At 43.2% G+C, this 24,942-nt stretch overlaps 1 protein-coding gene across 4 annotated transcripts in view; it reads right to left on the bottom strand.

The window, feature by feature from the left end:
• TMEM132B (transmembrane protein 132B) overlaps window positions 1-24,942 on the bottom strand; it is a 323,947-nt gene that overhangs the window by 162,994 nt on the left and 136,011 nt on the right. For 3 of the 4 annotated variants that reach the window (XM_051785676.1, XM_051785678.1, XM_051785677.1), the window contains exon 2: window positions 1,821-2,700. The exons of the other annotated variant lie outside the window; for it this stretch is intronic. In XM_051785676.1, the coding sequence (XP_051641636.1) occupies window positions 1,821-2,700 (880 nt within the window). The remainder of the gene's footprint in view (window positions 1-1,820; window positions 2,701-24,942) is intronic. 4 annotated transcript variants of the gene reach the window in all.

The following is a 24,942-nucleotide window of genomic DNA, read 5'->3' as shown; positions in this document are numbered from 1 at the left end:
CAAGATGCACGTTCTGTGTGTTGGGAGAACACCTGACAGCTGGAGTCATGCAAGCCACAGGGGGCTGTGGGAGAAGATGAGGGTCTTGGCAGTAGCCAGGCTTTGTGTCTCATCCTGGGGCTCCCCAGTTTGGAAGTTCTCCATTCCCTCATTTTCTGCTTCCCTGAAACCCCAGGTTAGGTACTGTGCTCAGAGCTTCCAGGACCTATTTTGCTTTTGGAAGACAACATTTCAAAACTGTCTCTGCAAGAAGTCTTTGATTATTTCCTGGCCAGCAGAAATATCAAAACTCTACCCTTGTGCCATTTAGTACAAGGCAAATGCTATTTTAGAAATTCCAATGGAAAGAAAACATCCTCATCTTAGGTTGTCTCTAATACCTTGGGAATTTTATCTGTGGTGTGGCAAAGGGAACAAAAAACTGAGAATTAAGAGCTGATGCTAAATCCTTGCAGAGCCTTAGGCAAATTCTATAATCTCTCTGCTATAGCACAGTCGATCAATACACAACTGCTGAAACCCAACTGCTCCATGAGGTTGGTCCATCTTCTGACAGGGGATGCTGGCCAAATCCACATTTAACGAAGAAAAACCAGTAAATCCAGGTAAAAGCAAGACTAAGTTGTGTTTAAACCTCACCCAAACCTTTTAAAGTCTGGTTAAACCCCACTATATTTCTCACACATTCCCCCCCACCATCAGTAGCACTGCACTATGAACCACTTGTCCCAATTCACGCAGCAATCTGTAAGTTTATTAATATTCATGTGCTATTTCACAGATGTTGAATGATGTGAAAGTGCTGCATAAGGTTTGCTGTCTGTTTTCTCAACATCTGTCCCCAAAGTGCACTTCTGTCATGTTCTGCTCCCATCATTCTCGGATCTGAAAGTCAGAAGCAAGGCACAAATCTGCTCTGAAATTTCCTTGCATGGGCTGCAACTCCTTCTTTCCCAAGTGTCTCACATTCTCACAGTAGATGACACTTCTCAATTACTTTTTGGCCCTCTTATTCCCCCAGTTTGACTCACATTTCTCTCCGAATTTGGTCTCTGTGAAGCTCTGAACCCACAGTCTGACAGCTAAGGACATAGCAAATATTCAGCACTAACCCTCAGGGTGGTTAGAAATGCCTGAATTTTCCTATTACAGGCAGATTCACAAGTAAAGGTCAACAGAAAGTCCCCAAAGTTAAAACAAAAATGGGCCACAAAACAAGCAGTCAAAAGCTTGAGGAAGCAGGGTAGGCTGGTCTGACAGGAAAATTGAAGACTACTTGCAAAGTTTGGCCCCAAATCCTGGCTCTGCCAAAGGATTCCTACACAAGCTGAGGCACATCTCATTTTCTCACCTCTCAGCTCCCCTCCATACAATGCAACAAAACAGTTCCTCACCACATATGACCTGTGCAAAATGTATCCAATGTACTTTGGAAAGATGGTAATAAAATCGATAAAAGCAGAGTAACTTTCACCAAAGAAATCAAAAACCCTCCTGCAAACTGTTCAGCAAAACAGGTTACAGCAGTTACCCTGGCTGACTTACAGAAGGATAATTCAAGAGGCAGAATTATTACTAGAAGCAAACAGAATTAAAATAAGAAATAATCAAGCAAACATTTATAGCTCATACTTTAAAATCAATGCCCATGTTCCAAAAAGTATCGTCCACACAGAGAATTTATAGTTTTCCCCTGCTGGAGAGGAAATGCCAAAGTTCTCTCAGGAAAACACTGAATATAACCAAAGAAATTACACCCAACAGTGATTTGCCTCTATTTGTAGACTGCTTAGCATTCAGCACTTTAAAAATTCTCTTACCTTAATACAAACTGGTCTGCTAGTGAGTCATCAGCCAGGCAAACATGAAAGGTCACAACGTCACCTTCTCTGACCGGGTTCAGTGGTAAGCGAATAACGATATTTTCATCAAGCCTTAGTGAAGACTGTTTTAATTGGTCTTGATTTGGGTAAACAACGATGCTACCAATCCTCTCCATAGCTGACAAAGCTTGATGTTCGTTATCTTCACCTGCATGGATATTGTTTTCCCACTTTTCATCCTCCGGAGAACATTCCCCATCCACTGTATAAATCTTATAGAAGAGCTCCACAGTAATCCCTTCCAGAGAGGCTGTTTCCTCTGAAACCATGGGTGGAGGGGAGCTGAACCAGCTAGGAGACAATTCCAGCTCTGCAACACATAATCCTAGAAGGCCTGCCAATCTGCAGCTGGCCACAACTTCTCTAGACTCCAGGAAAGCAAACATCTTCACACAAGGCAACATCTCCTCAGAACTGTAGTCATCCCAGTCCTTCCCCGCAATATAGAACAAGGTTTGTATTTTGGGTTTATTGGAATAGATTGAGCTGTTGATTATGTGAGATTTTAATTTCCAATTAAAAGTGAATTTATTTGTGAAACCAAAAGATGCAGAAGTCAGCATGAGGTCCAAGGGAACAGGCTGTTCAACAGAAAAGGGTCCATACGTGGCATTTAGGACAGGTGGCTGTTTGGCTTTGTATATAAAGAATGAATCCACCCTAGACTGCAAACTGGAGTTCCTCATGATATCCTGGTTGGCTTCTTTGAGGAAGAAGAAAACATCAGCATTGCAGATGTGGGAGTTCGCGGGGAGATACGTTGGCAGGTTTGAGAATCTCTGTACGCTGTCCATGATCCCTCCTCGGCTCTCCACCACTGCAGGCCAAAGATAAAAGGAAACAGAAAGACAGCTCAAATCTTTGCTTAGCATGCCCCTCAGTTTTTCTCAAAAGCAATGTATTACCAGAGATCAATACTGCTCACTACAATTACAAAACAATCCGACACAGGTACCACGGAATAACACCTTTAGTTCAAAGCTCATACGCTGAAAACATCCCATTGCATCAGCTGTACAGCTCCTCTTCCACCTTCCCCAGTCTGATATATACTTGAAAGCCATTAATCAAGTTTTGGATATAACAAGGAGGGGATTGATTGGCCAGATCCCAATCTAAGTTCCAAAACTTTTTACTTCTTCAGGTTTTTTTCTTTTATCATCAGATTAAACTTTCAGCTTTTTCTCACCCATGTTTCAATACGCCTTAAAAACTGACATTAAATATCAGTAGGCAGTAAAACAACATTTTAAGCAGTAAAACTGAACGTTTTCTTTAGCCTAATGTCACGAACACACCATGCAATGGGGGGTAGCAAATCTGCATCACTCCCAATTCATTCTGCCAGGTCAGCAGTTTGGAGGTCAGTGGAAAACTGATAAAAGCTTTGTGCTCTCAAAACCAAAACTTTTCACATTAAAATATATGGGGTTTCACAGGGGTCTCTTTGGGATGGATTTATAGCCAAGAGTGAACTTGAGAGAAGGAGAAATCCTTTACATACAGAAGGTTTGCAGACGCTTAGAAGGATTTTTTTGTTTAATTCCTGAGGAGAATGAAACACATTTGGAAACCACAAAAGTTTTCTCTGAAACACAATAGTCAATCCTCCAGCCAGCACTGAGCAATTTTTCCCAGGAAAGAAAAGATTCCAGAGGGAGGGAGGGATCAAATAGACGTCTTTGGTTCGGGCCAATCTCTAATTAATAGTGAGATATATTCAACCTGGGCTGCAATTCTACTAGAAACAGTGGGTCTTTCAAACTAACAATTCATATGCTCCAACAAAAAGCCGGTGAATCCAAGCTCCTGGGACTGCCACAGAGGAAATAAACAGAAACCCAATGAATTGAAATGAAGCAGTTCCATAATGCAGAGAGATAACAGAGGCACAATGACAGATCCTAAGGTCAAAACTCTCGTTGTCTCTCGCTGAAGCTTAGCTGTGATTCCACTGTTTGTCAGCACTGGGCAGAGCAGATACACAACGCGACAACCACACAAACAATTACACCTGTTCCAGCCAGATGACTCAGATACTCACAGCCACAATTTAGCAGAGATAAAAGCTCTAATATTTAAGCTCCTTTTTTCAGGTTGTGTATTTTTAAAGCCTACCCATTCATCAAAGACGGATTCTAGGGCAAATCCCATCCATTTGACTTTGCCCCACTCTTGTTCTCAGTTGAAATTCTGGTCATTTATTTTTCAATGGTTTGATATTATCTACACTTGTTTAAATGCTTCTCATTTCATCACCATACTTTTGCCTTTACTTTTGCTGTATATTTCCTTGTGCCCAGATTTGTCTTCAGCCATTGGAATATTCTTTGCAGGAGTGAGTAAATATGCAAAAATATACAAAAGTATCAAAAAAAAATTCTCAGCAGGAAACAATATCAAACAGCCTCCTCTCTCACTACTGCACATGGGGATCAGATCAGGGTTTCCTCTCAGCTCCACTGGCAAATGCAGATGCAGAGCAGCTGCCAAGCAGTCGTCCCACCTGGCTGTCCTCTGCCTTGCACTGATGCATAAACATCAGCCCATCTCTCCCAACACACCAGGCCAGCCCACACCTTCCTCTGCACAAGGCAAGGAACCCACAGCTATCTGCAACAGGGACAGAGGCAAAAAGCAGAGCCTGGTGACCACTGTTCAGCAGGGATCAGGAAATGCCCCACTACCACTTGCTGTGCTGCTCTGTGGGACCCCCAATGCTTTTACCTCAGCACTGAGTAACAAACAGACCTGGAAACACAGTGTGGGTCAAACCTCATCCTGCTCATAGCAGGAGAAAAGAGAAGATGCACACCAGTTCTAGAGCAGAAGTCTCCAGGTTTACAGAGCACCTTGACACAGTGTGGCTTGTTGTGCAATTGCACAATTCGGGTGCTGAAAGTGAACTTCAACCCTGGGAAAGCCGAGGTAGCGAGGGGAGGGAGGGTATTTTTTTTTTGCTAAGAAGTCAGATGCAGACAAGCCCCTTCCTGGATTAATTGTAAATAAATTGAACTAGATTTCGAAGTAACACTTTTGAGAAGTTGCATTTGCTGTAAAAATTGTGCAGCCGTACAGATGAGCAAAGGACACAGAGCAGCAAGAGCACACTCTGATTTCTGGGGGAAGAGCTAAAACCTGCCCTCTCTCAAGACATACCAGGTTGCAGAGGAGACAAATAATGACATAGTTCCTGCGCCTAAAGAGGAGCCAAAAACAAGACAAGGCTTAAATACATTTGTGTTTACATTATAGGACTCCCACACACACTTTATGCAGATATTTTATCTCTCTCAAGAAATGATTTACAGGAAGTTTAAAAGGTATGTTTTTCCCTTTCCTCCATTTCACTACAGTGGCAGCATTCAGTGCCTCTTCTCAGAACTGGTGTGAGGACTAGGATATCATCCTGCTGTAACTCAAGCAAAATGAGATACAAATTTTGTCCAAAAGCTTATATGGGAAGCCATAAACACCAGTAGACAGGGCTGGGCTTTGTCCTAGAACCAGCCTGCAACAAAATATGATATCTGAATTCAGCAGCATTTTATGACGCTGTAGGAACATCTAAAAAGAAATTCTTCATACCATGGCAGGCCAACACCCCACCTTTTTAATTCAGCACATCAGCACCACAGCATCAATCTCCTTAGAGCAACAATCAGAAACAGGACACATTTGCAGCTTTCTGGTGTGCAGCAATGCAATGAATCAATCACCTGCTCCTTCAATGAGAACTTCAGCAAGGTTTTCTGCAGGTGCTTTGCCCCTGTTAAGATATTCATTCAGATTAGCCAAATACCCAGACCCCTAGAGCAACAGGTCAGCTTTGAAAATCTCATCACTGCAATTTTATGCCAAAAATTCTTCTCTCCAGAGTTGGGCAGTATGCTTATAGCCCAGCTCATCCTGCTAAGTTTGAGAGTAGAGACAGAAAGAAAACACCCTTCTGATGTTTCTCAGGAGCAGAGAGAGAGGAAGACACCACACACAAAACCAAGCGTATGATGCTGGGCATAAGAGATGCCCTTTCCTGGTCCTTACCCTAACCAGCTCAGACCTCAACCAAGGCTTTTTTTCTGATGTCTTGATATTTTCTTTTTTTATTTAATCATGAAATTATCCATTGCTTTTGGTTTTAATCTCACTTGACCCTGGACTTCTGCCACAAAAAGCAGCACAGGACTAAGGCAGACACAAAGCCACAGCTGCAGGGCACACTGTGCAGTAAAAACCTGCCATTCACGTAACTCAAGATTTCACTGAAGCTACATTTCTTAGATTTCATACTTTTTAACAGGAAGCAAAACAAGTATCCTGCTAGAAGACAGTGGTGGCAGCGTCAGGTCAGCATTAAAAACAATATATATGTTAAGCTGTGGTAAGAAGAAAGTCTTCTAAAATCATCATTTTGTTATTAAAAAGGATAGTAGCTCCTGTTGGAGCACAAATCCAAATTTCACATTTAAATTCTCTCTCTACTTAGCAAACTACTTAACAGGAGCCAAGTCTTCCATAAGCCCTCAGTAATTCTGAAGCTGGAGGTGCAAGGAACAACAAGTGTTTAAAATTGCCAGTTTTTCAATATCCTTTTTCTCTGAAAACAAACAAGAAGCCAATCCTGCACCTGTGGAAAAACTGTGAAAATGTTAAAATTCATCTTTCCTGCAGCATCATCAGAATTGCAGAGCGAGATCATACAGACACTCCTCTTTGTAAAAGAGGAATAATTTCAAGTAATGTGGTGCCAGTAAGTACTATGATGTTATCCATGACTCATAGAGGCAATCAATGGTTTGTCTGTATAGGAGAAAAATCACCAGCCCTTCCCACCAGCCTTTACTGAAGACCATAAAGATCAAACTACACATGTACATTATTCCACTATAAAAATGGCTCTATTCATAATAATTATTTTGTTCTGGAATTGCAGGCATTAGCCTGGAATAAAAACACACTGTATCCCAGAATAGGGTGTCTACACAAGGAAAGCTATTCTGGAACTTATAAACCACAGGAGAATAATTAATTATGGGCCAGCTGTGTAGGTCACTTTCTCTCACACAGGCAACGGGTAAGACCTGATGCTGTGCAGTGGCCTCAGCCATGAGACGTTTTTCCAGGTGAAAAACCTGGCTACAGCTGGGGAAACTCTGACTCCTAATCCTGGCAGCAGGAAAATGAGGAGGATGATTACAGTGTGGAAGTCTACCACGAGTTTAGACATCATTTGAGCACTATGAGTAGGCTAAGTTTGGGTTGTGTGAGGATTTAAGGAGCCTAGATGAACACCCGCCTCGTGCTCTCCCTGACTCATTCAAAATTTAATGAAATAACCATGAAAGGAGGATGTCACTGTTTACTTCCCACATTCAGAGTCCATCCTGTGACTCATCTCCTCAGTTTTACATTCATGAGGAAAAGGAGGAGAAAAAGCCTCCATAGTGCCCTTGAGGGGTAAACTTACATCATCTAACTAAACTAAGAAAAATTCCATCACCTGCCATTCAAAACCAAGCCTTACTCCTTTAGTACTTGAGGCAGTTATCCCGTGAACCACACTGGCACAGAAAAAGAACCATAACAACAAAAAATGTTTTCAACTGTAACAGAATAATTTGAAGATATAAATGATACTGCAGGAAAGAGTTAAGAAGAGTTCCAAATACTTCTTTAACATTAAAGCCAGCCCAGAAGCTGTCAACATATAAAAAACTGTAGAGTGAGAAAAGATGATAGGATCCTTTCAAGCTTTTCTCATTCTCTCTTCTTCTTATCCCAATTTGATGTAAGGATATAACCTGATGTAGGACTTGCAACCAGTTTACAGTCTTTACATTCAATCTTGATTATACACTTGTGGAGACAGATTCAACTTTGCAAAACACTGCTGGTCCAGCAGCTTGTTTTGAAACACAAGAAAAAGGATGCAATAAAAAAAAAAAAAAAAAGAGAAGTCCACTTAATCCAAACATCTCAAACTAAAGAGTGGTTAATTAACTTCTGCAGGCTTGGGACAATGTCTCACATACTTATCTCCAAATGTCTGAGTCAAGCTGTTACTTAGGCTTCACTGCAGCTGCATGGTTTTGCCACCCTCCGTGGGAGTCGGCCCATCTCATTTCAGATGGGTATCAAAGCCCAGCCACCCTCCAACCTCCTCTTTCACCAGATCAGGGTCTCCCCAGAATTCATTCATCCTCTCCTAGACACTTACATCTGTAGGATGATAAGTCACCCTTGGGAGGAGCCTCCTTCTATCCAAAAACTCGACTGCTAAAGGTGGCCAGTGGAGACCTGCATGTGGCAGGTTTAGGTGACTGTGGCCAGAGCAGTCCTGCCCCATCAGATCTGTTGGCTCACTCTTCACTAAAGCTTCTCCTCCCACACCACATGCCTATGTTTGCCCATCACACTGCTTTCAAAAAGCTTTAAAGAAAGCAACATCTCTGGCCTCATAAATCTTTTGTCTACTAAAATGCATTTTTAAGTGCAAAATTAAACCATGCATATGAATGAAACCCCTGATCAGGCCACAAGTTCAGTAATAAATTGTATTTTTGTGTTCCAAGGCAAGTCAAGTGCTATGCCTGCTTACCATTGCCAGAAGATTAAGTTGGATGGGGAAGTTTCTGAGCTGGTGCTTACCACAGTTTTTAGCTTGCATGCATTTTGCAGAGTCACCCATACTGAAAGACATATGTGCAGCAAGGCCACCTACAGATAGTAATAAAACCGTACTGTCTGAAAGGCTGTCTATAAATCTTATTAAAGTAATCCCTTCCCTGAACCCAGATTATTACATTCACCTTTATGGTAGAATAAAAATTAATTTTCTCAGCTATACTAAGTGTATGATAAGAAGGCATCACTTGGGACTAAATAAAGATTATAATTAACTCCAACTGAATAAATCTAAATTTAGCTTGGACTAGCAATTTGTTTTCATACATTTTCCTCTACGACTGAGTGAATAGGTACAGCAGGATTAGCATCCCATGCCAGTTCCAGCACTGCTGTCACAGAAAGGACTGAGGCAGAGTGTAATCCAATACCCAAAAGGCCTGAAGATTAATTCAGGGTTCTCTATCAGCAAAAGTTTGGAAAACTGGAGTAAAACAAAAAGGCTCAAAATTGCCATTAGCCTGGCAAGGAAAGCATGAGAAGTGCTGGACTCCAGAGAGAATGCTCCTCACTGTGCTCCCTGAATCAGCGTTAGGCAGAGACAGGACCTCTGCCACGGGCTGCTGAGAGCATGTTTAGGGGAAGCACTGTCTGTGATTGCCTGATCTTACTCTTTCCTACAGAATATCTGCTTTTGGGTGCTATCAGAAACGGGCTGCTGGGCCAGGTGGATCTGTGCCCTGACCCGGTATGGTCATTCTTAATTTACTCTCCCTCGCTGGCAGCACGTCAGAGGTGATTCCTAAAGCAACTGCAAAACAGGATGCCACAACATTACACAAGGACATGCAAGCAAACAAGATGGGGTAAAGTAAATCCATCAAACAAATACACAAAGTTTACCCTCATTTTTTACTTAGTTGAAAATTAAAACCCTTATAGCAGCGCTGTAACCAGCAGATTAGAGATTTATCCTTTTTCAAGGAAACGAGGTTCTACTTATAAAAGGCTGAGGAACTGCGTGGCTAAGCCACTACCTCATTATTTGCTGTTCTCTGGGAAGATGATTGTTAACAACGTTATTACTGGGAAGGAGGAGTTCCAGCTTGTTTATCAAAACAGACCATATATTTATCCTAACCAGGGAACAGCATGCAACCCAAGCAGTAAAGCTACTGAGCCACCTCTTCTGAATTCCGTGAGAGCCCATGCAGACATCGGATTTGCCTGTATAGAAGATTTTATCAAGTACAAAGCTGCAGCTGAACCATTATCATTACAGTTGAATGGTTCTCCAAGTTGTATTTTTATTTCCAAAGACTGAAGTCACCTTAAAGGTGACACAGCCTGAAACAAACAAACAAAAAATTTTAGGATGAAATATAAGTATGTCTATAATGCACCACATCACTATAACAACTGAAATTCACCTCTCAAGAAGGTTCAACTTCCTGGACAAAACATCCTTCTGCTGCCCCAGTATTGCCATTTCTTTTTGAGAACAATTTCTGCTCAAATACGAAATTACTCAAAATTATGCTGTTCAAACCTGAGGAATGCAAATCCCCCTGAAACATTTACACTGGTTGTTACAGTAAAACTTGTCATAGCTTCTAATCCAAAGATCCAGCACCTAAATAGGTTACACTGTGGAAATTTTATTCCACCAGGGAGAAGAGAGATCCCTTTTCCTCCAAATGCTACCATCATGTCAAAGCCTGGAAGGATCTGAGATACAGGACATTAAACCTGTGGCATCTGTAAGTGTAGGAAGGCTATTTCAGGTAAGTTTTAGAGGCTTTTATTGCTCCCTCTGAACCCTGTACAGTGGTAAACATGATACACCTGATTTTATGGGCTGGAGTAATAGAAAAAACAGTCACAATAAAACAAATTTTAAAACTCTCTAAACATCCCTACAATAGCTTTTCTTGAAACACAGTGGGATGGTTTCACCAGCTGTGAGTAATGTGCCCATCCCCACACCCTGTAAAATCTTTATGTCATCACGGATTCTATTTACTCATCTCCTCCTCACTCTCACACGTGTGTTTCTGGCCAAAATCTTTGTTGTTAAATCCATTTATTCAAACGTGTCTGACAGGAAAAGCTAGAAGTTAGATAATATATATATATATATATATCCCTGTAGTACTACCTGAATGTCATCCAGAGGCACCCCATGGTCCCATCCATGGACTGTACAAACCACAGGATAATGGTGTTCCCAAGGCAGATGTCCACAGGCTCACAGGGCCAGGGAGTCCTTGCCCAAATCTCCTGGGTGTAAAATATTCTTTCCATTAAGGAGAAGAGGATCTTTTCAATGGATGAAGGACACAGAACAAAGACTGAGGGTGAATCTACAGAGGAAAAGCATGAGCACAGAGAGAGCACAGGGACACTGAACTTTCCCTCTCCAAGAGCCAAGCAGAAATAGGATGAGACACTCACAGGGTTTCTCCTTGGAGTCTCCAGCTCCTGCCTCCTCTGACAGAGGTAATATAGGTATTTGCAGAACTAAGGTTTTCCTGCCCAGATGAATTCCCAGAGTGCTAGAAGGGAGATTTCCTGCAGATCACACTGGGCACAGCCGAGGTCACCCTGGTGCAGACACTGACAAAGCCCAGGCTGCAGAGCAGGGAGGGTGCCCAAGAAGGGAAGTCCCCAATGAGTTTCTCATTTAATGTGGCTGTTGCAATTGCTCAGGTTGCTCTGCTGGGCTGATCACTGGCCTACCTTGCAATTTTAGTTTCAATCAGGGGTGTTGATAACATGGTTAAAAGTCACAGGCTGCTCTTGGCAAGTTTCTCTGCATCTCTTATACAACAGCAGCAGGGAAATTGTCCTGCCACTTACAATTAGAGGCATTAGTACAGTGGCTAAAGGTCACAAATTCATCAGCTGGAAGAACTAAATGAGAAAGCTACTATTGCAAGCTAAACTGAAGTATAAAAACACTTGATTAACCATGGAGAGTTTCTGTTCTGGTTACCTGGAGGGGAGAAACAGTTGCTAAAGCAATGTTCACACACACAGGTTTTGCACAACCTCTGCTTGGTGGGCAGAAACCCATGAACACAAACCATGAAAACCACAGCTCACCCCAAGGTGCCTCCCCCCAGCGTTAAGGTTTCCTAAATCCTTCTTCTGCCCTCCAGACACATCTTGGCTGGAGGTAGAGATGCCAAAATCAACCCCAAAAACCAAGGCAGCACCGACTCAGGAAGGCTGATTCACGCTCCCAGGCAGCACAACTTTGCTACAGGAGTAGTCAAGAGGCACAGCCAACCCAGGTGAAGCTAAGCAGGGGGACAGTCCCAGGGGCCCCAGCAGAGCTGCTGGACCTCTCGCCCAGCTCCCCATCACATGGCACTGGTCCTGGCATTGTTCCTTACCCCGGTGCAGAGTTGGTGTTTCCAGCTGTCAGCACTGCAAACCCCTGTGCATCCCTCCTGGAACCTGATAAATAAGGTTTGTCACAGCCACTGTAGATTCTCATTGCTAAAAAAGCAGTTAGGAGAGGGCTCCCTAAGCCGTTATCCAAAGCAAAAGTCATTTTCCCCTCAGTGATATTTCATAAACAACAGAAAATGAATACATGTATGGGAGTGTGTGGATATATTCTCCAAACAACAGGGAGGCTTTACAAGGCAAACACATTCACTAAAGGCACCAGGTGATTGCCAAAGTAAATCTTTTAAATATATGCTCTAAACCATTAGCCAACTCTGAAATATTTGTATTCAGTGTCAAAACACCTACAAGTCACACAAAGCCAAGAGACTGACAGGAGAAAGGCCAGGATTTATGTTAGCTGGGGTCTATCTGTCATGGAGATAGGAAAGCTGAGAGAGAGTCCTTTTATTAAAATCACTCTCCTGCTGCAGATATTGATCTAAGCAGCTAAGGTTGAACAGCAAAGTGCATTCCCATCTCTCACAAAGTTCCTCAGTGGCACAACAGTAAAGGACTGGGGTAAATGCCCTCACACCCCCAGCAAATGGCACCTCAAAAGCAGGCATGGAACAAGGGGCACTGGTATAAATGGCATCCTGTGACACCAGAGCACAGCTGCCTTCCAGAAAACAGAAAATCCCTCTATACTGCACTTCCCAAATTACCATTTTGCTCCCCAAATCACTAATGCAGGTTGCCATTACTCCCAGATTGAGTTCACCATTAAAACAATACAGAGAAACACAGTGCTGACTGCATTGCTTGCACTTCCATTTTAAGGAACAAATTTCATCCAAAAAAAATGAGGAGCCATTTCATCCTTCCCTAAATCTGCTTCAGCATTGTCCATTTTTACTCTAAGCAATAATTTCTGCCCCAGTGTGGGTTGATCCCTCCCTCAGCTCCTGGAGGACTGAGATCTTGGCTGTGTCTGTCTTTACAAACCCCAGCTTGTGACTGCAGTCAGTGGCCTCAAGTATTACACCTAAGCACAAAATGAAGCAAAGGAACCTGAAGTTCTACATACTGCAGACTTTCTACATTCCTGCATGCAGAGGTTATACAGGTAAATCATTTTATAGCACTTATGGTTCTCCCCATAGAAGCATCTGTCTTTGGAGATACTGAAAAATTCCTTGCCTGGGCCAAAAATTACAAGACGTTAAAATGCTGGCAGGAGATTCTCCAAAGGCTTTGCCAAAAAGCAGGATGGTCAATCCAAAGCCTTTCTCCAGAACAGTGGGCTTTCGCTGGATTGCCCATCCTGTTGTTTTGAAGCTCTTGGAGGAAACGAGCTCCAAACCGATGGGCCCGAACAGCCCCATGAAACCACAAAAGCAGCTTACAATAAACCCCCTGTAAAGTTATTAAGAACACAGATATGTCTTGAATGCAGAGAAAATCCTCTCTCTCACCAGCACACATCCATATCCCACTGTGACTGTAATCCCAGGAAGAGTATATGCCACGCATGGCCCTGCTGGGGACCACGATAAAGCAAAACGGGATGGGGAGGTGCACAAAGCAAAATCTGAGTCGGGCACCAGCCCCACAGCTCTGCCTGAGCACTGGGAGAAATTCACCTTTCACACCCCATTATTGCTGGATCTCTCACCTGGGCAGTGACTCTGACTACCCATGCTGATTTTGGGCACTGTTAGCAAGGTAGATAGTTAAAGAGTTAAATCTTGGCAGTGTGTAGGTCTGTGGAAACCAGTCAGCTTTCACTTAGGTCTCCCCTCAGAACTCTGGAGGTGCAGGCTGTTGCCTCCAGCAAGATTTGTGTCCCCATCCTGCAAACACGCACATACAGATATCATCTCAGGTGTGTGCAGTCTCACTAAGTCAGGGAGTTTTCCCACTGGGAAATTTAAGCACAAGCCACAAAGTTCCAAGACAGAGACCTGTGAGGTCATGTAGCCTTTTAGCTGCTTCAGAAAAAGCTCCATGGCTTTACAGATTCACCACTATTAGTTCAGAGATATTTGTGCCTTTTTTCTCTGAACCCAGTCTTCAATAGGCACTTTGCATTGCTCTCACCAGCAACCAATATTACATTACACTAACCAGACTCCCAGAACAATACGTGTTCTCTGGCTCCCACAGGAGCAACCACACAGGCCTTATTCTGCAGGTCAGACATCATTAAGTCATCAATTCATATCTGCCTCTCAAGGAACAGCACAGGAAAACACAAATCCTTCTTTTCTAATGACGGCTTCCTTTTTTTCCCCCACCCCAAAATACCCAGAACAAAAGTTTCTGTTTTCTCTCAGATTCCTCTACTTAACTCAACATTTTATTTTAGGAATGACAACAGCCTCAAGCAACTCCATTAATTTGTTACAGAGTGAGAGAGCTTTGCATTCCTAGGGTGACTGCTGACCTCCTCTCCAGCTCCCTTGCTTATTGAAACAGTCCTGCTCAAGCACATCCCGGTATCAGAACAAAGCATAATTTTTCCACACTTGAATGCATTATTTTACCTTATGAATACACATTTGACATATTTTACAAATTTACGGCGGGTGCTGTCAGAATGGACGAAATAACCATCCCTCGGTGCCGCTTTTCTCTTACTACAGCGATCAAAGGCCGCGGCTTGTCAGTCACACGTGGAGAACAGCTCCTCTTGGGGAGAGGAGAAGGAGCCTGCAGCCTCACCCAGGACTTCTTGGGTGTTTGTTTCTCTGAATTGCTAATTGTCAACAGGCAGAGTTTGATTTTCTAAGAACAATGAAAATTCCCAGTAGCTCTGGAGGAGGCAGTTCAAGGAGATCTTGTCAAAATATTTGTGTGTAAAGAAAGTGAAACCTTATTATGGCTTTCATGCTGTGAGGCACCAAATACAGTTACCTTGCTCACAGACAATTATTAACTTACAGGCAAAGACCAAAAACTCTTGAGCAAAAACCAAATTTGGATGAGGTCACGCTGTGTGGTTCACTTGTGTTAACGTATCAACACAGTAAAAGATAATGAGCATTAGCTGACAGCATTTTCAAACTCTCAAAGAGTCAAGAAGAGTAAATTAGATCACATTTGAGATTCCCTGAGAAGGCAAAAAGCTGCATCTAATTCTTTTCTCGATGACAGGGCAATTATAAAACTGAGAAAGAGTCACAGGGCATCACTCTCTCAGCCCAGTGTGTATGGGCACAGCACAGCATCTGGGAATGCTGAGGATGCAGCTCCACCAGTGTCAGCATCTGCCCATTCAAAGCTGCTGTCTTGGGCAGTGACAGGGAGCAGCACAAGAGCCATGTTTACCTTCTGCTTAGTGGCATCTCCTATAAACCTTTTCGCAGAAACATCACAAGTGCAGTTCAAGTTTGAGTCAATTCAAGTTCAAGTCATATCTTATTACATCCAGTACTGCTCACCTATCCACAGCCTAGAGAATAAAATTCTGCAGAAACTCAGCATCCAGGCCACTTCAGCACTCTGCTTCGTCTGGCATTTATATCTAGAGCCAAGCACATAATTCACACTGCATAATTTATCCATGGGATTTAGCCCATAGAACACCCAAAGCAGATAACAATTTCTTCATACTTTTTTTATTTTTTAGAAAATGCAGTCAATTTCTTCTCCTCTTCTTCTGAACTCTACAAAAAGAGTATGAATCTCTGGCTATACTCTTTCAGGGCTTGAGCTCTTGGCTAGCTGTGATCAGACAGATTAATTCACCTCTTGTTCAGTCTTCCGCCTTCATCTGTTCTTGTTTCCTGAGTGGAGGAAAATGTGTGCAAGCACTAAATCTCAAACATGCTATTCTAACATTTGGATTCCATTATCCGAGAGATAACATATAATCCCATAATGATACGTAATAAATTAACATTTAATCTCATATCAGAGAGTTCAAAGGGATCAGAGCCAGCTGGTGCTAAAATAAGCATTTGCTAGAGGCTGCAAGAGTGGGAGCTGAAGATGAGATGTGTGAGTAGGATCTGAACTGCTCTGACGCTTTGGCTTGGCAACACTGGTTGGCAAGGAAAGGATGGAATAAATCCTTGATATGAAGGGGACCATCTCTGAAACCAACCAACTTGTGCCCTTTCAGTGTGAGTGAAGTCCTTGCAGTCCTTTCAGCAGCAGGAGAGGAAGATTTCTCAGCTCAGAGCTAACAAGCAGGGAAGGTCATCGTCACACAGTGCTGCACAGGGGACTTAATCCAGTGCTTCATTCGTTCCTTATTTGTCAGGATACCTTGAGATCTGATGAGGCTGGGAACAAGCATCCAGCCTGAGCCTGAGCTCTCTCCAGCAGCAGAGAACCACAGTCAACCTCTTCTTTCCCCTGGCCCTACTTTATGCCCACGCAGGACTGATGAAGGATGTATAGTTTCAACACAGAGAGGCCAAAAATAATTTCTCATTTTGTTTCTCTTTCACATGCCTCCACACACAGGGCTAATACACCAACCACTGCACAATCTTCATTAATAACAACAGCTGTTAATAAAGTTTTATCCACAGATACCTCCTCAGTAAATGCACACAGTGAGTCTGGTGAGGGGGATTAGTTTCTCTCAAGGCAGGCACAATTAAACCCTCGGCGGAAGATGCAGCCTCCTGAGCCACGTGAGGCAGTGATAATGAGCAAGGGCTGCCGACCCAAAGAGCAGAGACAAATCCCTGACTTGCCAAAACTCCTCCAACTTCCACCAAGTTGAGATTTCACTGTTAGGGTAAGAGGATAAAGAATTGTCTTTGTCTTCTCAGATGCTCCGTGTGCCACCTCCGTTGTCCCAGCCGTGTCCTAAGCATGGTACATTTTTCTGGAAATCTGCAGACCTTAATCTTTGTTCACGGGCAATAGCAGCAAAAAAAACTACTGACATCAGTCAGATTCAGGTCTTTTCTCTGAATCCAAAGACACACTTCATTGCTCCATCTCAAACTGGAATACACTGTAAAAAGAATCCTCTTGGGTAGCCAAGAGAGGCAAGAATCCATCAGACAGAGACAGTGTTTTTTAAAAATCCTGTCAATTCTCTTTGTTAGTTTTTAGGGAAGACACATCAACTTTACTGTCAAATTAACTAGAAAGCAACAGCAGCTAAAAAAGAAAAATAGAAAAAACACTAGACAAGACAACCAATAAAAATATACAAGGAGCTGAATTTCACAACTTGACACTGACCACAGTTCTGTATCTGAAGAAAACTTAATAAATAAAAATAACAAAAAAAATTGAAGTGTTATGGAGTTATCTTTGCTCTAGCATTTAACACACATTTCTATTACCCTTTCTCGATTAGCCAAATGAAGATCAATGTATCTATAAAACTCAATGACATGTTAATGCAAACCTTAAAAAAGATAAAATGCCTTTTATCTCAGTCTTAGGGAAACCTAATAAAGAATTAACAGTCCATGAAGCCGTGGAATTTCACTCAAGGCTTTACTTTATGCCAGGACTTCCTACTCCATTATTTTTTAATGGACAGGTTTCCCCAGGCTTTGGGACATGTTGGTACAATTGTAGATTGTCATTGAAATTGGTCCTATATTTTCCTTCAGAGTTGGGTAGGGACCACATTGTAGTATGTGAACTAAAATATGGACAACACCCACAGGGGATCAGAAACACAAATCTGGATTAACTGTTAAATAAATATTCAAAAAAAAAATAGATAAAAAAATTGATTTTTATAATGATCTGACAAATAATGAATTTATGAGGTAAAACTTTCACCTGAAGGATGAGCACTCTGGATCAGAGCTCATTTGCAACACCAGCATTTCAAATATATATCAGAAGCAAATGCCAGGAATCTACTAACGCAACACTGGATGTTGAATCTTTAAAGAGAAGCAGACAAATATTAGTCTAGGATTTTGCTCAAGATTGGTTCTCAGAATTAACAAGCCTTCAGTGACTGACACAGGCCATGCCAGGAGGTTGGGATCCATAAAGCCAGATACCCTTCAAGCTCATTGGAAAATTGGTCCCATCCAAGTTCCCGGCTATATTTATTTCTACTGACAAATACAGCAGCCAGATCAGAAATTTCAAATGCCAGTACTTAAAAACCAAATTAAATCCAACACTTCTGCACACATTTAAAAGTTGTTTGTGTTCAAAAGGGCCTGAACACCTGCAGCTCCCACTGAGACTAAAGGAAATGCAGATGATTCCCACTTCTCCTAATTGAGTTGGGTTTGACTTGGATGCCAAGGAAGGGCCCACTCCTTTTAGGCACCCAAAGGTGAAGACCAAGCCCAGATGAGCAGGAAGTTTGTCGTGGGGGAACGTGTCAGGAGCAGGAGAGGCACAACGCAGAGCCTGAGCTCATATGCTCTTCAAGGCTGACAGGTTTGGCCTTGTGAATCAGCACAGGGAGAAAAGAGACAGCAGTAGACAGGAAAAACAGTTCCAGGGAAAAGCAGGAGGCAACTGTCCAGGAGAGTAAGACAGGAAAAGCAGTGAGCAAAGAGGAGGTGGCAGGAGCAGGAAAGAAGCTTGACTATACAAAGACTGACAACTCACTATTTCCATTAAAAAAATCCAAGCCATCAATCATGGGTCCCAAGAGCTAAAAGCCCGTTTGAAACCTTTCTGTCCTCCCTGGGATGAGGATGTCTTGCCCTTAACACACTGGAGTCAGACCTTCCCTGCTTTGAAGGTCCCATCAGCACAGCATTCTCCCCCAGAGGCTGCACAATTCATACCAGTTTACCCGGGGCCATCCTCGCCTCCCTTTCTACCTTTGCTTCTCCCTCTGCTTTGGTAGAACAGCTGCTTCTCCCAGGCACTCTGAGATTAATTATTCTTGATTCCTCTCCTGCACAGTGCCTTGATCTGGAAAATTTATTTAGATAACTTCTCAGGCAGCATATTTATCTGCTGGCCTCAACATCTGCCTGAGCATAAAAATCAACATCTGACTGATGACAAATGTCATACCAGTTGGGTGGAGACTGTCCTCTGCCAACCTCACCAGCCTTGTTCTGGTAGACTTGGATCTCATGGCAAGAAGCCTGACTGCATCACCTGCTTCCTACTTGAGGAACAAGCACAGGACTCATCCAGAGTGAGAAATGAGGCATGAGGACAACAAGAGGAGAGGGCACCCTGTCCCATCAGGACACAGGGACCATGCTGTGTTCAGTCCTCAGGCACAAGCACTGCCTGATTCAGGGTAAGGAGTTGGATGCCTCAGTTGCCCTGTTGTGAGGGTATGGGAACAAGGCTGACGAACCAAGCCACAGGCACTTCTACCTCTACATCCAAATGCTGGGTATGGAACAAGAGCCCCGGATGCATCCCTTACTGCAAATTCATTTGTTGGCAAAAGAGCTTATTTTGCCATCTTTACTCACCCATGATCTCACACACACGAAGTACCTTCGGATCACCATGGTGGGATGCTAAATTAATCAACAGGAAGCACAGCCTCCCAAAGGCAGCCTATTCCTGATCTATTCCTGGCTAATCTTCAAGGAATGCTCTGCCACTCTTATTCATACCGAAAATGTGTAAGCACTGCAAACACAAGAAAATACTGCTCTGTGCAGTGGGGTTCAGACCAGCATCCTTTGCTGCCTGATACGAAAAATTCTGTCACCAGACCCCACATGCCAAGAGTCCCTTCCGAGAGCCACTACTTTAAGAATTCTTATAAAAGTCTACTGCAAGCTTCAGAAAACCAAACAAAGAGAGGAGAAATAAAGACTTACTTAATAAAAAGCAAAAATCCTAGCCCTTACCTTTCAAACACACCCTTTGAACTCATCATCTCTACTGAATTTTAGATGAAACTTAGAGCCAGATATTTTTAGGCACCAGACTATAAACGAGCCTCCCTTTTGATATCACCCTCATAGCCTTCAGTTCAAGGCTGGGCAGACAGAAACATGAAGATGGAGGGTGAATTAGTTCAAGAGGGGGAACTTGTCAATCAAAGCTGCTAATGCAAGATCACAACAAAACTCAGGTTTAACCTCAGCAGTGACCACCCGTCATAGTGTGGCACTTTGACTGCTTGTCAGCAACCTGCTTTGAAGAGCAAGGATGCTGCACGAGTCTTCCTGGAACTCAGCAAGGAAAAATGCATCTGTGTGCTGGGCAGCCCTCAAGGCTTCCCAAAGTCTGCAACCAAAGGAATTCTCAACATGTTTCAAGTCAGTTATGGAGAAGAAAAACTGCAGTATAAAGGATTAACAGAGACAGAGGCTCCACAACGCTCTCCTGGCACATCATTTCTCAGAAAAATTAGAGCACTTTTTACATAATCACTGACTGTGGCACAAGGTTGCACATGGAAAGATCCTGTGTGTCCCCCTCACCCCAAGCTCCAAGGACACCAGGCTGTTGAACACACCTGGAAAGAACAGATGGGAATGCAAGGTCCACATGCCAGGGAGCTCCCCAGGGAGTGTCTAGAGAAACTGGGAGTATCTGCAGTGAAATGGAAGATAGCCCAGAAGAGGCAACATTCTTCCCCTTCTTCTTGGCTCATGTCTGAATTTATTGGGGTTTGTGTCTGCACACCAGGAGCAGTGTAGGTGTTTAGCTGGACCCCTGACATGGACTGCAAGTAGGTTTTGTCTCAACCAGCTTATCTGCACCAGCACAGACATAGAGCTCATCCTGTTTTCCATGTAACCCTCCTGCCTTAGAGGCCTGTTGTCTGGACATCATTACCTGCAGGATTTATCACGGATTATAATATTTTAAACAGAACATGTTTGCCATGGTTTTTTTCCCCAGAATATTAGTTTGCAGAAATGCAGTATATTTATTCATGCAGTTAATTGCATGATTGCAATAAAAACAAAAATGTCTGCTGTTTCTTTTAAGTGCAGGGGTAAAAAAAAAAGAAAAAAAGACAATTTTAACTAATCAACAGCCTTATCTTACTCTTTCCGCAGTGTTTAATCACAATGTTTCCAGCATATACACAGCTTGCAGCAAAGACCCAAACTAGTTAATTTTCCTAAAGTAAGAAGCGTTACGAAACCTGTAAAGCAAATAAACCAATCTTCACCTTCTAAATATAAAGATATCCCACAACAGCAGGAAATTAAGTCCCAGGAAGTTTGGGCTCCTGGCAGTACTGGGGTACAGCACAGGCATGGGGGAGCTCGGGCAATGGGAGCAGCAGAGGGGAAGGGGGAGGCAGGGAAGGTTGAATCCATGCAATTCCCAGGGCTGGGACGGTGCCTGTGCTGTCTCCAACAGCGCAGCCCACAACAGCTTCAAATCTTGTCATTTTATCAATGAGAACCAGAAATTTGCGAAGACCAGCCTTCAGTGCACTTCATTATGTTTTTAGCATAAACTGAAAATCAATTGTGTCTTGTTAAAAAAAAAATTCCACCACAACAAACTAATTAGTGAGCCTCATTAATTTTTTATGCACGTTACTAATGTGCACGAAACCAGCTGACCTTTCAGTGACTGGTGTTGCATACATTACACACTTCACGTTTTCTGAGATTTACAGGAGTTGCAACACGTTTTCCAAAAGCTCAGAGCCGGCTTCTCCCTCCTGCCAGGTAATTCCTGATCACGTCTGCCTAGTCCAGCATGGCCAAACAATCAGGGAAGCACAAAGACACCTCTAAGCTATTTCCACCTGGAGAACAGATGCAAGCAAAGCCTGGCCACACCTGAGGGTATAAGGAAACACAGGGATTCAGTGGTCACCGAGAAAACCATCCCTGCAGGGACTGAGGATGCACAGTCCCTGTCCTGTTCACCCTCAGGATGATGCCAACTTCCATCCTGCTCAAATACTCACAGCAGGGGACACTCGCTGGTGGTTTCATAACAAATAGCCCAAATGCCAGTCAGTCCATCCCAAAGGCAGCCTCAGCATGGCCCAAAGCATGGGATGTGCCATTGACAGATGCATTTGGCCATTAAGTCAGTAAAGCAGAAATAAAAGAATTTGGGAGTAAAATAAAACTTCTGCTTGAGTAAGGACTTCTGGATCAGGCATTAAATCTGCCTGGTATCTCTCTCCAGTGTTATCACACACCTATTTTCTCCTTGTAAAGCACAGTATTGATTTTTAAATGTTTTCATTCACACTTAGAAGCTTTCCAGGATTGGACTTTATTCTTCAATATTATCCACTGAACAGTGAAACACGGGATCACATTGCCTGGGAGCACGAGAAGGTATTAATCACTGGGAGTCCATAAGAACAGCCTATCTGCAAGGAATTTCACAGGTAAATGTGAGCTTTCCTTGGGACATGGGCATGGAGTAGATGACCCTTCATGTGCCCTCCCAGTCCTATTTCTCTACGAACAGTCAAGTGAACTCTGCATCTGAAACAAGCAAGAGAGTTAACCTGCCCTCTGAGACATCAGCAGCATCTCAGCAGTGGGGAAGATGACAGGTTATCCTACTTTATGTCATCCCTCTAAAATCTGGCTATATTGGAGCTTACCTGTAAGCCATACTCTGAATTTCTCAGATCTTACCAGTCACCACAACGTATTGTACAAAAAAAGCAGCAGCTTCTCACAACTGAACACACTTTACAACAGGATTTCCTGGGTCCAATATAGTCTCATCCTGATACTGGCCCGTATTCACCACGGGAATCAGTCATGTTTGGAGGGTTAATTTGTTAAAATACAGCAAAGTGGTAAGTATTGAGAAGCATTATCCGAGTGACAAGTGCTTATGCATATTTTATGAAGCATCTTCAGCCACAGTTCAATGTATCCAAGAATACTTCTGAAAAATGGCAGATTCTGGAGGGGATTTGGAGAGGAAATAACATATAGAATAGGAGGACAGATGTTGCTAATTTATGATGCAAAGGCCTTTACTGAAAAGTGCAAATTTTGCTTAAGATTCTCTACAAATGCTATTTTAATGCTGATTTCCTCCTCTTTAGAATTTCACAAACTCTTCTCTGTAAGAACTTCAGCTTGGCTCAGAAGTTTAGCTTGGATCAAAAGCAGCATCTGTAACCAGCAATTAAACTGGGGGTTCAGTATTTTGCCTGTTTTTAAAGCATATCCACCTTTTAACAAACCCACTTGGAAAAACACAGCTAAGCTGTATGTTGGAAATGTGAGAGTGCATGAGTGAATTCTGCCCTTCTGCCTTCACTCTTGTCAGGGTTATTGGGACTTTTTGACCTGGGACTAAAATCAGAACAGCAACAGAGCAGGAGTCAGTGAGATGGATGGTTGTTAACATCCAAAGAGGTCAGAAAACAGAAGCTAAATCATCTCCTGAAAAAAGCAAAGCAGGATATATTGGCCCAAGTGCTTCATCAGTCATTCCCAATGCCTCATGCGCCATCTCATGATCTTGCTTTTCCTGTCAATATTTAAGATGATTTTGAACATGAATCATCTGGTTCTCCTCTCCCCCCTTCTTCCTGCTCTACCCCAAAAGGTTTGAACTACAAACGAGGAAGACACTTGTTTCACGTCCCACATGCAAGAACCTGCACAGCTTTTCTGCTTACCAACCCCTCCACAGGGATATGTGGCTTCATGGCTCCTCTGCAGCCCTCCAAAGACAACACACTACAGAGCAGATTATTTTCTGCAAGGCTGCGAGGGGACTGTGAAATCCTCCTTGTATGTAAATATCAGTTAAAAATAAAAGAGGAGAACCATGTGCTGACTTCTCCTTCTGGCATTCATTTCAGACACTGCTGGATCATGCCAAAGTGCAAATGGATGGCAGACACCATCGTGTGCAGTCACTGCACTGAAAAACCTACATCAGTCCGAGGCTTTCACTCTATCACAGGGCAGTGTTTCCTCCTCAGTTAAGGCAGCATAGTTATTTCGCACAAGGTGACATTTAAAAACCAAAGACGTTCCAAAAACCCCCACAACTTTATGGTTACATAAGTCAGCAATCAAAAAATTCAAGAACTGGAGTTCCCTGTACAACCACTCTGGGGATAGGAGCAGCAGGGGTCAACTCCACAGCTGGGACAAGGCAAAAGCCTAAAATTTCATCCACCAACCCAGATCCATGATTTGGGGTGTCTCAAGCTCCTCTGTTTACTTCCACTACACAACAGCACGAGCTCAAATCGCAGCTGTTCTGCATTTCACTTCCCCCGTCTCTCCTGCAAATCAGGAATGCCAAGGTGGGACCCCAGAGAACAAGGAAAGGCAAGCAGAGATCACCGAGGCAGCGTGGGCTGCACCTATTTCCTTGGCACCACAGATAAAATCCGTGGTGAAGGATTCATAATCCATAATTCAGTGGCAGTCTCTACGCCCATGGATTGTTCCAGCCCAAACAATTAATGACCGTCAGAGATAAAAGCTGCTGACAGCCGGCTCCTGAGGCGGAGCGTGGGGGTAGCAGTGCTAATTATAAGCAGTGCTGATGTCTGGGCTTATCTGAAGCATAGAGGACTCTGCTCCTCCATTAGTGCTGCCTGAGATACACTGTCCATCACCAGGTCACACAGGCACAGCCACACGGCCACAACACCCCTGCGAAGGAGGGTCTGTGTACACCTACACCCCACCAGCACCACCTCAAACCTGTTGCTGCTGCCCTGATCCCAGCGCTGGTAGTGGTGTCCTCAGTGGCAGAGAGCTCTGGGGAGGGTCTCAACCCCACAGGCACTGCAGGCACCTGGCCAGATCCAGCACAGCCCCTCTGTAGCTCACGGCTCCTTTTGGAGGAGAGCAATTACCCTGCACAACGCTACCACCTCGCCCATCCCAAGCAGAATTTATTTACCTTTTTTGTTTGTTTGTTTTAATCTGATAAGTTGAAATTTCAGTACACTTGACTGCAAAAACACTGCATTACAGAGACATATAACAAATACCGACTGTTTATAGACTCGGTTATTTATTCCCAGCGTATCTTCCTGCCTTTTACTGGCCACGTCTTTTATCAGCAATAACCAAGTACCTTTCAAGTTGACAACCTGTTTGGTTTACGGCTGGAGAATGCATCCAAGTGTCTTCCAAGCTTGCTCTCGCTGCATAGAATTCAAATTGCTCAATGAATGTCA

Source organism: Manacus candei, unplaced genomic scaffold (assembly GCF_025592945.1).
Source record: "Manacus candei isolate 608988 ecotype Guabito, Panama unplaced genomic scaffold, ASM2559294v1 h1tg000020l, whole genome shotgun sequence".
NCBI classification, from domain to species: Eukaryota; Metazoa; Chordata; class Aves; order Passeriformes; family Pipridae; genus Manacus; species Manacus candei.
The sequence above is the reverse complement of the archived record's forward strand: the minus strand, read 5'-3'. Positions and strand labels throughout refer to the sequence as shown.